Source organism: Microcaecilia unicolor, chromosome 2, assembly GCF_901765095.1.
Source record: "Microcaecilia unicolor chromosome 2, aMicUni1.1, whole genome shotgun sequence".
In the NCBI taxonomy this organism is placed as follows: domain Eukaryota; kingdom Metazoa; phylum Chordata; class Amphibia; order Gymnophiona; family Siphonopidae; genus Microcaecilia; species Microcaecilia unicolor.
Genome location: NC_044032.1, coordinates 546,250,217 through 546,269,019, shown reverse-complemented (window position 1 = coordinate 546,269,019; position 18,803 = coordinate 546,250,217). Strand labels below are relative to the sequence as shown.

The following is an 18,803-nucleotide window of genomic DNA, read 5'->3' as shown; positions in this document are numbered from 1 at the left end:
CATAAATGGTGCTCAACTATGTTGAAACATTGCCCATAGATGGGAATAGCTCTCCTTAACAGTAATCACCAGCATGAAATGGAAATGGTAGAGTCACAAGGATCCATTTGATGAGGATGCCTTGGTTCACATAAGCATAGATTCTGCTGAGGGCAGCAGCTTATGGGGGATGGTAAAGAACCATCAACAACAAAAAGCACCAAAAGCCTTCAGAAACGGGACACAGTTCCTTTAATTGTAAAAATCAATATTCCAGTATAGACCCATCACGGGCCGTGTTTCGGCGCACAGCGACTGCATCAGGGGTCAAGTATGATCTAATGTAAAATGAATATTGTGTACAGCAACCAAACTTCTTCTTTATGACTAAGGTACGAAGGGACTCCCTGTTCCTAATGCGTGGAGTGACTATTTCATAGAGTATACTGAATTCCTTTCTATTTCATAAAGAAGACGTTTGGTCGCTGTACACAATATTCATTTTACATTAGATCATACTTGACCCTGATGCAGGCGCTGTGCGCCGAAACACGGCCCGTGTTGGGTCTATACTGGAATATTGATTTTTACAATTAAAGGAACTGTGTCCCGTTTCTGAAGGCTCTTGGTGCTTTTTGGACTCTGTTCTATACTTTGAACCCTCTCTGTAGTGTTATAAAGAACCATCAACACCAGTAATCCACTAATCATTTCACCCTCCTTCTACTGCCTGCACAAATAAGTAGCCACATCAATTAATGCTTTGGTTTTGGGTTTTTTTCTGTGGTTTGCACTCGATCTGCAGCCCCTCCCTACCTCTCTACCCTCATCTCCCCCTACGTTCCTACCCGTAACCTCCGCTCTCAAGACAAATCCCTCCTTTCAGTACCCTTCTCCACCACCGCCAACTCCAGGCTCCGCCCTTTCTGCCTCGCCTCACCCCATGCTTGGAATAAACTCCCTGAGCCCATTCGCTAGGCCTCCTCCCTGCCCATCTTCAAATCCTTGCTCAAAGCCCACCTCTTCAATGTCGCCTTCGGCACCTAACCACCATACCTCTATTCAGGAAATCTACTGCCCAAACTTGACATTTCATCCATTAGATTGTAAGCTCCTTTGAGCAGGGACTGTCCTTATTTGTTAAACTGTATAGCGCTGCGTAACCCTAGTAGCGCTCTAGAAACGTTAAGTAGTAGTAGTAGTATGGTAACAACTGAGGGGCTGATATTCAAAATGATGTAGCCAGCCGCTGACAGGTTAAACTGCTTGGTCAGGGCTATCCGCTAATATGCAGCACTACTTAACCAGTGAAGGGTCCTTTTACTAAGCTTCAGTAAAAAGTGGCCTGTGGTAGTGTGAGCGCATCTTTTGGGGGCAAGCTGGGCCATTTTTTACCACATCTAGGAAAAAGAACATTTTTTAAAGGGCCAGTAAATGGATATGCGGTAAAATTGAACCGAGTGCGCGTCCATTTTCAGCCTGAGACCTTACTGCCACCCATTGACCTAGCAGTAAAGTCTCATGTACCACCCACATGCCAACTGCTGTTTACCGTCGGAATTCAGCATGTGCCAAATTCAGAATTACCGCCTGGCTCACGCACTAGCCAGGTGGTATTGCCAATGTGGTGTGCACTGTACGTGTGTAGGCCCTTCCATGCCTTTGTAAAAGGGCCCCACAGTGTTGCTAAATACCACAGTTAGCACCAAACACAAAGCAGAATCAGCACTTTGCTGCTTAAGTTCTGATATTCAGCACTAAAACGGCCAGGGTTAGTGCATAAATGAGATTGAATAAATGTTTGTCCTATTTTTATGCAGTAAACCATGGTTGTTGCATTATTGTGAATACATATTCTCTGATTACCTTAATACATCAACATATCTACATTTGTCTCAGCATGGTTTCCAGCCAATGTATAATATGGAGACCCTGTTAATTGAGTTGGTAACGTAAATAAGGAAATCTTTGGCTGTGGGAAAGAACATCATTCTTTTGCAGTTTGATAATTCTGTGGCCTTTGATGTAGTAGATCATTCTCTGCTGCTGACTAGATTAAGTGAGATGGGTATTACAGGTAGGGACTTTAATTGTTTTGCAGCATTTTTGAAAAATAGAACATACAATGTCAGAAAAAATAGGAAATAATCTACTTTTTGGCCGTCAACTTGTGGGGTTCCACAAGGTTCTCTGCTGCCCCTCCCCCAATTGTTTAACATATATTTGAGTTTTTTGCGTAGGTATTTGTCTGAACAAAATATTTTCTCGTTATCCTATGCAGATGATGTATTTATCCTCTGCCTAGAACAGCGCACTTTTGAATATGCTCTTCTTTTTTTGAAGTGTTATATTACCATAGGGGTCCTTTTACTAAGCTGTGGCAAAAAGTGGCCTGCGGTAGTGTGGGCGCATGTTTTTGGCACATGCTGGGCTAGTTTTTACAGTGTCTGGGAAAAGGGCTTTTATTCAATGGGCCGGGAAAAGGGCCTCCGGTAACATTGAAACCAGTGTGCACCTATTTACGGCCTGAGTCCTTAATGCCACCCATTGATCTAGCGGTAAGGGCTCATACGCTACACGCGTGGTGACCAGTTGACACTCACCAACTGCTGATTAACACTGGAAATACTGCGTGTGGTAGGAAATAATCATTTGTCCCAGTGGTATGGGCATGCGCCAAATCTGAAATTACCATCAGGGGCACGCTAGCCTGGTGGTAGTCTCATGTTGGCGCATGCTACATGCATGTAGAGCCTACTGCACCTTTGTGAAAGGACCCCATAGTGAATAGCTGGATAAACAATAACTTTTATAAAAGCTTTTTTGGACTTCATTCTGAAAATATAGTTCAGCTTTTAATACTTCCTCTTAATAGGTCAAATTTGAAAAGTGTACAGAGATTGAATTTAGATTTTCCATCAGTGAAAAAGATAAGACAAAAGTCTATCTGGAAGAGATCTTTTGTATATCAAAGTGCCAAAATCTGGATTAATATTCCCTACCAGATTCGTCAGATTTCATCTTATCTTCTTTTTCAAAAGGCACTTGGAACTTGTTTATTTTTAAATCAGTGACTGTAAATTGTATTTTGCTTTTACTAAGGAAGATTGTTGTAAATTCCTTCGAATGCAAAGTTCTCTTGCACCCTTAAGGTTAAAGGCAGAATAGGAGCTGTACAATACAATACAATGTAATGGAACACAATAAATATCAACCTAAGCGGCTATGTGTTAGCTGACTTAAAAATAACCGGATATTCAAAGCCAAAGCCCATGTAGGCCTCAGATTTGAATATCTGATAATAGCGATGTCGGCAGTGAGCAAAATACTCACCACCGACAGCTGAATATTGTCCCCTGAGTTGTTAACTTTCTGTATCTTTACTAAAGTTTAGGAAATGACCTTAAGTTTCTCCTGAAAAAGAAAAGCAAAATTTTTATTGCTAATTCATGGTTTCTCTTTTCTCTGTCAGCCAAGTTATCGGGGAAGGAAGTGTTTATCAAACTGTAGCACTTTCTACTTTAACACTTCCATAACTTTTTTTTGGCTCTGCTCCCTTACTGCAGCAACCTCTCTCTGCTCAGAACTGGTGCATTGTATTAGGATAGACAGTCTAAAAGAATTATAGCAGAGCTTGCTGCTGATGAAAACATGACATCTCAGGAGGATGATAAAGTACTACCTGTAATAATCAGAAGAAAACCGCATAGAGAGCTAAACTAGTTTTGGACAGGACTCCAGATACTTTGGAATTCAGAAATATGGCTTCATTTTTCTGTGGGTGGAGCTTAATATTTATACATAAGAAAAACAGAATACCACAAAAATATGACATTTAACAGAGTATATAATCTTTCCAAAATCACAACCACAGATAATAAAATATTCATGTAATCTTCCTGGGTGCACTGTTCAATAGCAGGGCTTGCTATTGACTCAAAATCCTTCAGTAGTGAAGGACTGAGAAAGATTTACCTTTGAACCCAAAACGCAAGACTAATTAAGAAGTTACAAAGACTCTTCACACATGTGGGTATTCCTAAAAAAAACCAACCCTGAATTAATTAAAGAAAACACTGCAGACAGGAGGTAGAGTCGATTTGGCTGCAGTGATATGAATCTTGCTGATTGCATCTCCTCTTTTTGTTAATTTCCTCTTTACATGGTCAAGCACAAAAGGAAAACCCAAGTCTATTCCTCTAAGACCAGGTTAGTACAAATGGATATATTTGTGCAATGAGCTTCAAATTTGAGAGATGCCAGACAAAGCCCACTTGAGATACCACAGGAGGCGGATGCAGCCACAGGCTCTCTAGGCCACAATTTCTGTTTTAGTCTGGAAATGAGAACACTGCCATGTTCAGCATTTCTGCTGCCTCTTCCAACTGGACTCATGTCAAAGTTGCTGGAGTGCCGGAAGTGGGAGGTGTTAAAAGTGGCATGGAAGCTGGGTGCTCTTCCTGTGAGGCAGCCTTTGATGATTCTGTTCATAGGAAGTGAACCAGAGGATGGAAGCGGATGAGGTATCAGTGGCACCAGGAGACCCTGAAAGGAGGGAGATGTTAGTTGTGAGTACTGAAACAGAACATTTGTTTATATCTATATCTGATCTCCCAGATGTGTTCACACTTGATGCCATATGGGAGGCTATAAGGGGCATAATCGAAAGAGAAGGGCGCCCATCTTTCGACACAAATTGGGAGATGGGCGTCCTTGTCTCAGGGTCGCCGAAATCGTCATAATCGAAAGCCGATTTTGGGCATCCTCAGCTGCTTCCCGTTGCGGGGACGACCAAAGTTCACGGGGGCGTGTCGGCAATGTAGCAAAGGCGGGGCGAGGGCGTGGTTAAGAGATGGGCGTCCTCGGCCGATAATGGAAAAAAGAAGGGTGTCCCTGAAGAGCATTTAGCCGACTTTACTTGGTCACTGTTTTTTCATGACCAAGCATCAAAAAGGTGCCCGAACTGACCAAATGACCACCGGAGGGAATCGGGGATGACCTCCCCTTACTCCCCCAGTGGTCACCAACCCCCCCCACCCAAAAAAAATTAAAAAAAACATTTTTTGACAGCCTCTATGCCAGCCTTAAATGTCATACCCAGCTCCATCACAGCAGTATGTAGGTCCCTGGAGCAGTTTTAATGGGTGCAGTGCACTTCAGGCAGGCGGACCCAGGTCCATCCCCCCTACCTGTTACACTTGTGGTGGTAAATGTGAGCCCTCCAAAACCTATCCGAAATCCACTGTACCCACATGTAGGTGCCCCCCTTCATCTCTAATGGCTATGGTAGTGGTGTACAGTTGTGGGAAGTAGGTTTTGGGGGGCTAAGCACCGAAGGTAAGAGAGCTATGCACCTGGGAGCAATTTGTGAAGTCCACTGCAGTGCCCCTAGGGTGCCCGGTTGGTGTCCTGGCATGTGAGGGGGACCAGTGCACTACGAATGCTGGCTCCTCCCATGACCAAAGGACTTGGATTTGGTTGTTTTTGATATGGGCGTCCTCGGTTTCCATTATCGGCGAAAACCGAGGTCGCCCATCTCTAAGGTCAACCATCTTAACATTTAGGTCGACCATCTCTAAGGTCGACCTAAATGTTGAGATTTGGGCATCCCTGACCGTATTATCGAAACGAAAGATGGACGCCCATCTTGTTTCGATAATACAGAATGCCCCGCCCATTCACGGGGACGTCCTCAGAGATGGGCGTCCTTAGAGATGGTCATCCCCGTTCAATTATGCCCCTCCACATTACAATTAGGAGAAGCTGTCATACCTCAGGTCAATGGGTTGGCTCAAGAAGTAGAGAAGAATATTTCTGTTTATGTGAGACTGCTTTGAAGTTAAGAGAGACTGAGAAAGAACTAGAAAATATTAAGCCTGTGCATGTTTTTATAATTAAGGATGTTACCAATTTAAGACTGAAAGTGGATATCTTGGAAAATATGGCACATGCCTCAAACTTAAGGTTTTTGAATTTCCCCAAGCTGCTATATATAACTTCTAGAGATTTGTATGTGAATGAAGTATTGGGTGTCAAGATTTGGATAATTAGGAGCCCTTTTGCTAATCTGCAGATATTTTAGTTTTATCCAAGCAGTCGTAAGTTATTCAAAGATGTTGTGAAATTGTAATAGTGCTGTGCTGTTGTAAATTTGTCATTACAATAAATATGTGCACTATATCAAGGTATATTGTAATGTATTAAATGTTACCCCTTCTCAGGATATTATTCACCATATCGTATTTATTTGAGATATATATAATGTTGATTGTGTAATTTTGTGTACCTGTGATTTGGAAAGTTTAAAACCATTTTAGGCACAGTTGATATATTAGGTGGGATTCTCCAGTTTGATTTTTATTAAGTTTTAACTGCTAGACCCTTGACCATTCTTCTATCGTTTGGAGATCCCTTCTCATGGTTTCTACTCCCTTCAGGGTATCCACTCTATTGGCTATCTTCATGTCATCTGCAAAAAGGCAAACCTTTCCTTCTAATCCTTCAGCAATGTTTCTCACAAGTATATTAAACAGAATCGGCCCCAGCACTGATCCCTGAGGCACTCCACTACTCACCTTCCTTTCTTCCGATTCGATTCCATTTACCACCACCCTCTGCTGCCTTTTAATCAACCAGTTTCCAATCCAATTCACCACTTTGGGTTCTAAGTTCAGCCCTCTCAGCTTATTCACGAGTCTTCAGTGAGGGACCATATCAAAGGCTTTGCTGAAATTCAAGTAGATCACATCTATCTACCAACCACTAAGCTACTCCACTTACTTAATGCTTTTTTAGGAATGGCCATAATATTGAGCTGTCAGAGCGTGGTATCTACTGCCACTATCAAATCTTTGGGGGGTGGGAGACTGTCAGTGACCACTAGGGAATTAAGGGGGGTTATGCCTTCATCCCTCTAGTGGTCAGCTGGAGTTAGGGCACCTTTTCAGACTTAGCCATAACTGAAACAGGTCTAGATAAAAATGTACTTCTTTTCTGCCCTGGGCCTTTTTTTCTGTTCCATTATCATAGTAAAAACATCCAGACTGTAAGTCCACCCAAGTTCCACCCAAAACATGCCTCCATCACACCCCCATCCTATTTGGAAGCCCTCAATGAAAAACATCCCAATTCTATCTTTTCAAAAATTACGATTTAGAAGTTTTGGTGGGAAAAACTTCTATCTGCAGTTTTATGCCAATTTTGAGACTTAATTTGTAATGCACCATTCCTAAATTCTAATGCGGAGCCAAAAAGGGATGTGGTAATGGGTGTTTTGTGGCGTTACAACATTTACATGCACTGTTATAAAATATGCCCTGCGCCGAAATCTATGTGCTGGTATTTATGCCACATTTTCATTGATGTAAATCGATGCGCATAGTTCTAGGCACTGGGATATCACCTAAGCGTATTCTATATATTGTGCCTAAATCTCAGCGCCTCTTATAGAATATGCTTAGGCAGAAATTTATTTTGCTTGGATTTTTCAGGTGCCATATATAGAATCTAGCCCCATGTGACTAGCATACCAGTTTTATAGAAAGCACCTAGCAGATGCGCATGTAAATGCCAATATGTGACATAATTCAAACTCTTAAGTGTGCCTATTCTAAATATTTGTGCATGCAATTGGTGCCTAACTTTAGGCACTCTTTGTAGAATTGCTCTTCATATTTTGATTTTGTGTTTCCTATTTTTGTTTTTATTCCTTGGTCCCTTTTAATTTTGTTGTGTACAGAATGGTGCTCATGACTTTCTAACAGGATCCTCACTAGGTGGTCAATCTGACATACAAAGGTAATCCACTTCTTAGATGGCAGATTGACGTCTAGTGGTAGTACTCTGAGCACCACTTTGAACCCTGAGTAGCACTGGGATGGGAGCAGAGTGGGACCATTCCCACTCTGGCCCACTAAAGTGCCAGGGAAGCCCTTGGGTGAGTCCTGGGGGTGGGGATGGTAAGGCCATGGTATGGGGAGGTTTTGGTTCAAGGGTTGTTCCTTTGGGGTACAGCCTAATCCATAGGCGGTCGGTGGCCCAACTGTTTGGGGAGGCTAAAGGGGGTGGAGTTAGGGATGGGGCCAGGGGTGGAGCTTAAATCCATAATTGTCTGATAACACACAGAAAAAAAAAATAAAAATAAAAGTCACAATACTTTTATTAAATTTAGATATTAAATATGTATCATATGTCAAAGAATAAAGTGATTGCTCAAAGCATATACTAACCATAATCGCTCAACTGCAAAACACTATGCACATCTTTGTGGAAAAACACACTCAGAACTTTACTGTACCAAAAATATTACACTGGGCAGAACCTAATACACCATTAGGGGCTTATAGCCCATTTAGTTACGTTTAAACAAAAGAGATCTGCATTAAAAAAATATTTATTTTTATTTTGACCTATAAAACCACTTGTCCCTGAAACATGCCTAAAAACAGAATAATCCAGTTGTGTATCTAAAATGCTAATTCCTACAAATGAGATGACATTAAAATGTGATTCCATGTGCCCCAGCTTTAGCCTTGTTACGATCAACAATCAAGAACAACCTGGATGCAGCAGCTCAAAAGTTTGTTTGTTTTGTTTGGGCTGAAGGCAGTGAGGATGTCATGCTGGGGAAACACATTAACCAAATTGGCTTCCTTGTTTACTTACTGGGCTACAAAGGCTCACTTCCACTCGTTTTGGGAGTCTTGCATCTTTCTCCCTGTTTCTTCAGCTGCCTGCTGTCTCCCCGGTGGTCATTTTTACTGCACTGAAGAGTTCTGCCTCAGCACCGGCAATTCAGAGACTCAGAGTCAGCCTTCTGCCAACGTCGGGGCTTCTCCTCAGGGGCGTCCAGGACTCTAACGTAACTTCCTCTTTTCTGCAGAGCTCAGCTGGGAGGGAGTGAGACATGCCTGAAGAGAAAGCCCCGATGCTGGCAGAAGGCTGACCCTGAATTGCCGGTGCCGAGGCAGAACTCTTCAGTGCAGTAAAAATGACGATGGAGACGGCGGGCAGCAGAAGAAACACAAGATGGTCAGGGTTGGGCTGGGGAGGCTTAGCCTCCCCAAGCCTCTTATACGAGGCGCCTATGGCCTAATCTTTGGGAAGCCTGTAGGGGATCTGATCTTAGAGGGGGCTTCAGTGTGTGTGTGGGGGGGGGGGGGGGCTTGATTGAGGTGGTTGGCTGGTGGAGGTTCCTTTCCAGTGATTGGGGGGTTCTTGATTGGGGTGGGATTGAACTGGGGGTTTCTGTCAGGGGGAGTGCTGATTGGGGGATTGAAAAGCTTTTGCAAGCACAACATGGTTATGCTACTACTACTAGAACTTATTTCTAAAGCGCTACTAGATGTACGCAGCGCTGTACACTTGAACATGAAGAGACTGCTGAACTGATGGCAGCTTTGCTGCACTTAATGCTACCTGTCGAGATGGTGTTAAGTATAACCACACTATTGGCAGTTGTAACAGCTAGCATGCAGGGCTGTCCCATGACTTGCCCCTACCCAAGCTAACCAGCTAGCTCAGGAATTTTTCCACGTTGATTGGTTTTAATGTGCAGTAGCCATTAGCACAAGTGTGCGCTAACAGCTGCGATGTGATAAAACCCAGGCTGGTTGCTGGGGCAGGGAGGACAAAATTCCCCGGGCCCAGGCCTCCAAGGGGGGCCCAGCGCTGCAGTCCCACCCGTCCTCCGTCGTCGACCGTCTGCTACTGGGCCGGGCCCCCCTGCATTGAAATCACAGCACCTCTCACCTCCATGTGAAAGCGCTGCAGGCAGCAGGGCAGCAGATTGCCTCCCTTCGGGCCTCCTTCTCTCCCTGTGTCCCGCCCTTGTCTGACGTAACTTCAGCGAGGGCAGGACACAAGGAGGGAAGGAGGGCCGAAGGGAGGTGATCTGCTGCCGTGCTGCCTGCAGCACCTTCACACGGAGGTGAGAGGCACTGTGATTTCAATGCAGGGGGCCCAGCCCGGTGGCGGACGGAGGGGGGGGGGAGCGGCGGCGGCGACCTCGGAGGGGGGGAGGGGGGAGCGGCGGTGGTGACGTCTGGGAGTGGAGGGGAAGCGGTGGCGACTTCAGGGGGACGGCTTGGGCAGGGCCCCAGGGTAGGCCTTGCCCCAGGCCCGGCCCAGTCTCTCAGCGGCCCTGCTTAGCTCAGCTTAGTAAAAGGACCCCTTATTTTTGTTACTTTTTTAGTTATTTGTTTGGAACAAGGAAAAAGATTATAGTGATTGGTGCATAGAAGGAGAACAGGAATCAAAATGGGAGCTGGAATTACGGAAAGAAAGAGTAGGAGAAATCTCAGGAAAGGAGAAGGAGATGGGATGCTAGTGATGGAGGAGAAGGAGAAGGATGCAAAAAGAGATGAAGGGCAGAGATGAGGGAAAAGGCAGTGACGAGTACATCAAGGAAGCTGAAAGGAGGATTGGAGATGTGGGATGAGAGGGAGGATCAGTGATCATGGGAGAAAGGAATCTGAGACCAAGATGGAAGAGATAGGGATGTGGAAGATGGCATATAGAGCAAAGGGAGGAAGACAGAGAAGGATTATATCTCCATCTGATTCCAATCCTTTTCCATGCACAGGTCCTGCCACTTATTCTTTCCCATGCACAGGGAACCTAGTTGTACCCCCTCTTTCGCCATACACAGAACTGGAACACAGCTGGAGCTATGAAGTCATAGGAGATCCCCAGGCCCCAGTGGCCAAAGAAAAGAGAAGAGAGAAGGAAGAACTAAAACTGCTTGGCTGACAGGAGGCAAATGATGTGCTGTGTGGCTGAGGGGGTACTGAGGCTAAAGTAGGATTCTTGGAATGGGGAAGATGATATTGAGGCCATAGAAGTGTTGCTGAAGGGAAAGATATTGAAGCCAAAAGGATTATGGTTTTTGCAGCTATCCAAGTAATGTCATAACCGGGTTTGCTTGATCGACATTTGTCATCTCTCAGAGGATGGAGTAGAGGAGGGGAGAATTGATTGAATATTTAATAAGGAGAGAGAGAGAGATGTGCATTAGAAACACGTACACACATACACACTGCTTGTATGTGTGTGTATGCATTTGAATATCCATTCCTTTCTAACTACTCAATCTTCAGTCATTTCCCTCTATTCCAGTTCTTCGGCTTTCCAATTTTGTTTTCATATGGGATTAAAAATGATGTTGAAATTAAAAACCAACGAAAGCTAAATATCATTTTGTATTGCTCTTTTCATTTGAAAGGCAACACAGTGCTCATATTTATCTAGATTTATATCCCACTAAAAATAATCACACTCTTCAACCTTCAAGCTCACTTACTGGGGTAGTCATTCTCATTCTTTGGAAATGTGGAAATGGCCAGTCTTGACATCTCTGCTAGTGGAGAGATCATACTGGTGCTGCTAGAACTCTGGCCCAGGAAAGACTTAAGAAGCGCTGTCTTATAGGCATCATACACTGAGGCAACTTTTCAAAAATTGAGCAGTACTCTAGAGAATGGAAGGAGTAGGGAGTTTGGACCTAGCTCACATTATTTCAGTACTAGCTCAGCACAAGCAATATTAGTTACCGTAGGTATTTTCATGAACCTGGAGGGCTCCTGCCCAGTCAAATCACACTGGCTGTCCCAGGAGCAGATATTCAATGGCACTTAACTGGACACTGTTTCTGAATATCTGCTCTGACCATGACTGCGGTACTCTTCAGTTAGTGCTGGACAGTACCTGGGTAGGTGGAACATTATTATATTTGATTATGCAGATATAGCACTGAATATGGGCTATATCGGATAACGTCCGGGTACCATCAAGAACAGGGGCCAGATATTGAATGATGGTGTCCAGTAGGGCCTGACACTGAATATCCAAGTCTGATTTAGCTGGTGATGGTCAGTTAATTGCCACTGTGCTGAATATTGCCCTTAAGTGTATACCTGAGGCAAAGGAGGGTTAAATAACTTGCCCAAGACCACAAAGAGCATCAGTGGGAGTGGAACTTTGACTTTCCTTGTTCTTGGTCCACTGTTCTAGAAATTAATATATTGCTCCAGCTGAAGAAATTGACATTTTAAGCAAGTAACATAAGGGTCAATATTCAGTCAGCTCAGTCAGCAGCGGTGAGCATGTTACCAACACAGTTATTCCCAGATATTCAAGGCCAGGCCCTGTCCGGGCTTTGGCTTTGAATATCTGGTTATTGTTGAGTTGACTAACACATAAAGACTGTAGATGACACGCAACTATGTTTCACTAGACCTTGTAGTTTAAAATTTGTAACTTGTTGAGGGAAATGTGTATTATTTTGATTGGTTATAAGGTAAACTGAATAAAATTTTTGAATTAAAAAAAAATACAAACTAACACACGTGACCAGCTTCTCTTATATAAGTACCCAGCTGTGGAATTCACTTCCAACTCACTTGAGAATGATCAACGAATTAACTAACTTCCGCAAATCTCTAAAGACTTACCTCATTAACAAAGCCTACCACGAGAACCCTTAACTAACTACAGTGGCGTTCCTAGGGTGGCTGAAACCCGAGGCTGATCGCCAATGCGCCCCCCCCCCCCCAGATGCAGCGCGACCCCCCCCCACCCCTGGTGAAACAACGGACACCTCCCGCTGGCGAAACGACACCCCCCGCCTGGGTGCATCTTTACCTGCTTGGGGGGGGGGGGGGGTGCCGCGTGCCTATCGGCTTCGCTCGTTCCCTGCTCCCTCTGCCCCGGAACAGGAAGTAACCCGTTCTGGGGCAGAGGGAGCAGGGAACAAGCGTTGCTGACAGACGCGCGGCACCCCCCCAGCAGTGTGCACCCGGAGCGGACCGCCCCCACCACCCCCCCCTTTGGTACGCCACTGACTAACTATGACACAACACCTAGCTAACTTTATTCAGAATATATCTTTCTACAACTGCTTGATTAAACCCTCTTGTCTTCATTGACTTCTCTGCAATACCATTGTATTCTTTAACCTGGTATGGCGATACAGGTCTTTGTAAGCCACATTGAGCCTGCAAATAGGTGGGAAAATGTGGGATACAAGTGCAATAAATAAAATAAATAGCCGCTTAAGTTGATAATCAGCTCTTAAGAGGCCATGGTTTAGCACATAAAGATAGGATAGACTTTTAAGAGGTTCCATTTATGTGCTAAACCTGGCCACTTAAGTACTGAATATCAGTATTTAAATGGCCAAGTGCTGACTCTGCTCCCGGAATGCCCCCAACATAACTGGCTTTGAGGTAAGCACTAACCGCATATTTCAGTGGCACAACCAAGTGACTCAACCAGTCAGTGGCTGGCTAAATTGCTTGAATATCGGCCAGTTCATTCTCTTTTATAGTATCTAAAACCCAGTCCGTTTTTTTAGGCAAACATTCAGGATAGTTTTGGTCAGATCACACTGCTGTAAATCTCTCAATCAATAAAACTCAATATTTTATATGGCAGATTTTTAAGTTTTTACAGTTAAAGATAATTAGGATTGTCATGACAACCAATTCAGAGAACATTTGTCATTTTAGAAATGTGATTTTTTCCCCCCACAGGCATACAACTGTGAAGCCTGCCGACTGAATCCAGGAAAGCATACACATTTTTCTTAGTGAGCTGCCATATGTCCTACATAACAATGACAAAACTAAGAAAGGCGATCGTTATGAAAGAAAATCAGAAGTATCTGAAGGGATATTCAACAGCAGCAAAAGTAATTGTAAAAGGGAAAGACAGGCCCTTACACAAATAGATACACAATGGGCAGCTGAAGAGTGGAGTGAGAGCTGAAGATTGTTTTAAATGTAGTGGATAATAATAAAAGATGCACGCTTTTTATTCTTAATAAAATTGAATTAAAAACATGTGGTTACAGGCCAGCACTTCCTGATGTTGATCTCAATAAATGTGTCTGTCCTGTATACATAGGTTCTTTTGTGTCCTGTTAATTTTATCTAATAGTATAAATGGCCTTGATACCGTAGGATCATTTGGCAGTTTAATGAATGCTCAAAATAACTAACTGTGGGGTCCTTTTACTAAGCAGTGTTAGGGCTAACATGTGGGTAGCACACACCAAATTGACACTACTGCTGGGGTATCACGGGCGCCCGGCGGTAATTTCAAAGTTGGCACACGCTGGTTCCCATGGTAGAAAATAATTTTCTATTTTCTACCACAAGGGGCATTCCCAGTGGTAATCGGCAGTGCAGCCACATTGGTCAATGGCTGTTGGCAAGGACTATAGCAGTAAATTGCCACACACTACTTTAATTTTAGCACACGGCCGTTTACTGCCCTGTTGAAAAATGCCTTTTTTATCAGCGCGTGCCAAAAACACATGCCCATGCTACCACCGGCCACTTTTTACCGCAGCTTAGCAAAAAGACCTGTAAATAAATAAATATCAGCATCAGGAAGCAATAGCCCCATGAGCAAGGATTTGGAACTTGCTCATGTGGACTGGCCTTAAGGAAAAAGAAAGGAAGAATGGTGGGGAGCCAAAGCACTGGCTTCCACTGCTCCATCGGCTGATTCAATTCTCTCTTTGCCTGGGAGGGCATAGGTATCCCTGTCAGTCATGCTGCTCCATACAGCTGGCTATACTGGCTGTTTTGCTGCCCTCCCCCCAATTCATGCTTTAGATGTGAAAAATACTTCTTAAAATTACTCTTTTCGGGGATAATTTTATGAAATAATGTTTTGCCTATGGACATATAAAATAGCTCTTATACAATAGGGCATAAAATGATGTTGTCAGGGGCAACATTGGCAGAGCTCACAAGCACATGCATTGATTATAAAGTATGCTAATCTATGTGCAGACTTGCAAACTTTAGGTGTGGCTTGCAAACATTTGCATCTGTTCAAAGCAGGTGTTAGGTGTCTGTGCCTGCATTCAAGGTGTGATTTCTACCACTTGCACTAGTATACTATAAAATCAGAGTCATCTAGGTTATTAAGGATCTGTTATTTATATGAGAGAGATTTAGTATATATGTCTTGGAGAAAAGCACTACTAACCTTCTCTAAAACCTGCACTGCAAAATTAATAAATACGCTCATAACGCTGAAGAAAGACTGGGTTCTTATTCTCTAATTGCAGAGCAGTTTTTGATAGATACAGGCTAGCATTCATCACAGCACTCTTCTTTGGGATCTTATGCAAGGAGAATGCGCATCAAGATAAATATTGATCGAAACCCTGAATTATTAATTATACTGGATCAGCGTGAGCTCACTGTAATTGGTGAGTGTGGCCAGGCTCTGGATTAGATGTCTTCCTTCTTCTCTTCTTCTTCTACTGGATAGTGTGGGGAATCTCTCTGGAATTTCTGAAGATAACATTGCAACATAGGGGTCTATATTCAATATGATTTAACCTGCCAGAAACAGCTCCTGGCCAGTTAAATCACTTGTTCGGGGCTAACAGAGAGAAGAAGGAAGACATCTAAACCAGAACCTGGCCACATGGCTGGTTAGTACTGCTGAAAATGAGTGGTTAGCGCCTAACAGAAAACCAGCTATTTTGGGGGCGGTCCAGGGTCAGAGTCAACACTTGGCCAGCTAATGCCAATAGTCAGCACTTAACTGGCCAAGGCCACCGCATAAATAGCGCTGTGTAAAGTCCTGTCTTTATGCGGTGCCTGTTATATGCTGAATATCGCGCTTAACTGGCTATGGTTTAGTTAGCTCTGTAACCAGGAAATTCAATAGTTCAACAAAACGAGGATAAAAGAGTAAGTAATTCACAAAATACAAAGGCAGAACCTCTCTTGTATAAACTGCAAGATACTTGATATAGTACTATATTCCTGTGGAGTGCAAAATATGTTCTATAGGCTTCACCAATAATGTACAAGAACAAAATAATTAAGGGAGCAGTTACTAATGTACTTTAAGGGAATAATACATGATATTTGCCTCCTAATGTGTCAAACAGCAAAATCATGTGTTTTTTTCAAATATAATACACATTGTTTTAAGGTTCCATGAGCTACAATATAATGAGATAGAAATACAAGCAAAACACCTCATTTATTATGGAAGTCAAATAATGCAGCTTGTGCTGAACTTCGCAAGCTATGTTATTCTTGCCTGGGAGCATCAGACTATTACTGAAGGTTAGTGACTACCATAGTAAACTAAGCATTGGTGGAATTTGAGATTTTATCAACGCTTAGTAACTTCCCTCCTATCTGTTACTCACAGTGGAAAAGGCAGGATAATAGTAATATTAATATATCTTGATCTTGTTACCAGCACTGCCTCACTAGTCTGCTACATATAGGGTGAATAAACAAGTGGACAGAGGTGAGCCGGTTCATATTGTGTGTTTGGATTTCCAGAAGACATTTGACAAAGTACCTCATGAAGGACACCTGAGGAAATTAGAAAGTCATGGGATAGGAGGCAGTGTCCTATTGATAGAAAACAGAGAAGGGATTGAATATTCTGAATGGAGAAAGGTTAATAGTGGGGTTTCCCAGGGGTCTGTGCCAGGACCCATGCTTTTTAACATATTTAGAAATTATCTGGAAACTGGGACAATGATTGAGTTTTTGGACTGATCACATTTTTGGGTTGAAAGGGAATTGATCAGCTGTGGTCCCTGTATTTCTATAGTGCTAGGCTATTGCTTTTATCAACATAAGGAAATAATGTACTGTGTCTTCAGCAGCAGCTGCGGTGTCATAATACTAACTGCTTTGTTTTTCATCATGTCAGATGACTTGAAGGTTGCCAGTCTGTAATGGGGCCGCAGGGATAGCTGACAGAATGCTCAGCTGTATAGGGAGGGATTTGGACAGCAGGAAAAAAGAAGTTAATACTTCTACCTTATATAGGTCAGTAGTGAGAGCCCATCTTGATTACTAAGTCACGGTTCAAATCCCACTGTTAATGCTTGTGACATTCGGCAAGTCACTTAGCTCTCCATTGTCTCAGATATAACCTTAGATTTTAAGCCCTTCAAGGACAGGAGATACCTGTTGTACCTGAATGAAACTTGCCTTGAGCTACAACTAAAAAAGTGTGAGTCAAATCCAAATAAATGTTCAGTTCTGGAGGCCAACCCTTCGCAAAGACACAAAGAGCCTTAGGGAGGATGTTGGGATAGAAGGGAAAGGAGAAAATATCATAAAATCATTGAAATATTTTGCAGGCTTTGATGAAGTATGAGAAAGCTTTTCCTATAAATAGAAATTTAACATTTAGAATGTATGTCTGATCTTCAAAGCCCTGAGTACCCGAAGAATAGGATGATCCTCCACACACCGCCAAGGACACTAAGGTCCTCCCATAGACTTTCACTAACCACACCCTCTCCAAAAGACATTACACGATGTGATACCCGCAAATGAGCCTTTTCCAGAGTAGACCCCGTACTCTGGAATGCATTGCCTGAATGTCTCCGCTTAACACAAGACTATCCCTACTTCAGGAAGCAGATGAAAGCTTGGCTCTTCAACCAGGCCTTTGATAGAAGAAGTAACTAACTTGTTAGTCTCACTCACACACACAAGGAGTGACTCAGGCTGCACGTACTGCAGCAGGACACGTTTATCCACTCCTTCCCTAGCTGAGATAATATTTAACCATCTCTCTGACTTCATGTGCAACTTTCCTTAAATCAGTCACCTTACTCTCTAATTCTTCCTACTTTCTTATCTACCTACAGTATATATTCCATCTTTGCTTTACCCTTCACTATCAATTATAATGTTAAGTATAATGTAAGTAGTATAGTGTGCCATACTTTATATTGTTATTTGAATATTTTTTACTGCTGTAATTGCCTATTGCTCATGTTTGATCTATTCTTAATGTACACCGCCTTGAGTGAATTCCTTCAAAAAGGCGGTAAATAAATCCTAATAAATAAAATTCAAGAACAAGGGCTCCTTGTTCTGTCATTTCAGGCAAGTGAAAATGGTAATGAAATTCAAAAATGTGTGGGATAAACATAAAGAAATCCAGTACAGAAGGCAAGGAACCAAACACACTTGGTGATTAGATGGCACCACCAGTAATTGGGAAGCAAAGCCAATGCTAGGCAGACTTCCATGGTCTGTGCTCTCATCGTGGCTGGACAGATTTAGATGGGCTGGAGTGGGGCTTTGATGACAGCTTCAGTAGTTGGAGAATAAGGCTAGTGCCTGGCAGACCTCTATGGTCTGTGCCCTGAAAATGGCAAGGACAAATCAAGATGAAGTATACATATGTAGTATCTCAACATACCTTAAGCTATGGGTTTTACTTGTTTGGCAGACCTTTATCTGTTGTCATTTACTATGGGCTTCTTTTACAAAGCTGCACTAACGATCCCCACATGGCAAATGGGAGGAAGCTCATAGGAATTGAATGGGCTTCCTCTCATTTGTCGCACAGGGATTTGGTAGTGTGGCTTTGTAAAAGAGGCCCTATGTTACTATGTTATATGGTGGGAAGAAGAATCAGAAAAAATGCAGAAAAATATTTCTTTATTGAGGAGGAGGAGGATGCATGGAATAGCCTACCAAAAGAAGTAGCAGTTAAAACTGCAATAGGATTTAAATGTACTTGAGATAGTTTAGGAAGACAATGATATGGGCAGATGGAGAACAGTAGTTAAGGCATGGCAGGGGAAACCCAGATGTTGAAGTAGTTATAGAAATAAATTTACATAATCGATTGGAAAAATAGAGGACCAAAAAGAGATAGACAAAATTGGCTTGCACAGTCTGGTGGTGAAGTTGTATTGAGCTCCCAGGAAGAGGACGCAGGTCAAATAAAGTGAATTGACAATAGTGCTTTGGTACTATGTTAATGTTAATACTTTATTTATTTATTGACATCTATTAACTGCCTTT

The 18,803-nt window shown here is 42.9% G+C and overlaps 1 protein-coding gene across 2 annotated transcripts in view; it reads left to right on the top strand.

Annotated features, from left to right (window-relative positions):
- Positions 1 to 18,803, top strand: part of LOC115462635 (BTB/POZ domain-containing protein KCTD8-like) — a 417,331-nt gene that overhangs the window by 198,355 nt on the left and 200,173 nt on the right. Inside the window, exons 3-4 of one of the 2 annotated variants that reach the window (XM_030192629.1) lie at positions 7,524 to 7,555; positions 10,358 to 10,367. The exons of the other annotated variant lie outside the window; for it this stretch is intronic. Coding sequence (XP_030048489.1) covers positions 7,524 to 7,555; positions 10,358 to 10,367 — 42 coding nt within the window. The remainder of the gene's footprint in view (positions 1 to 7,523; positions 7,556 to 10,357; positions 10,368 to 18,803) is intronic. 2 annotated transcript variants of the gene reach the window in all.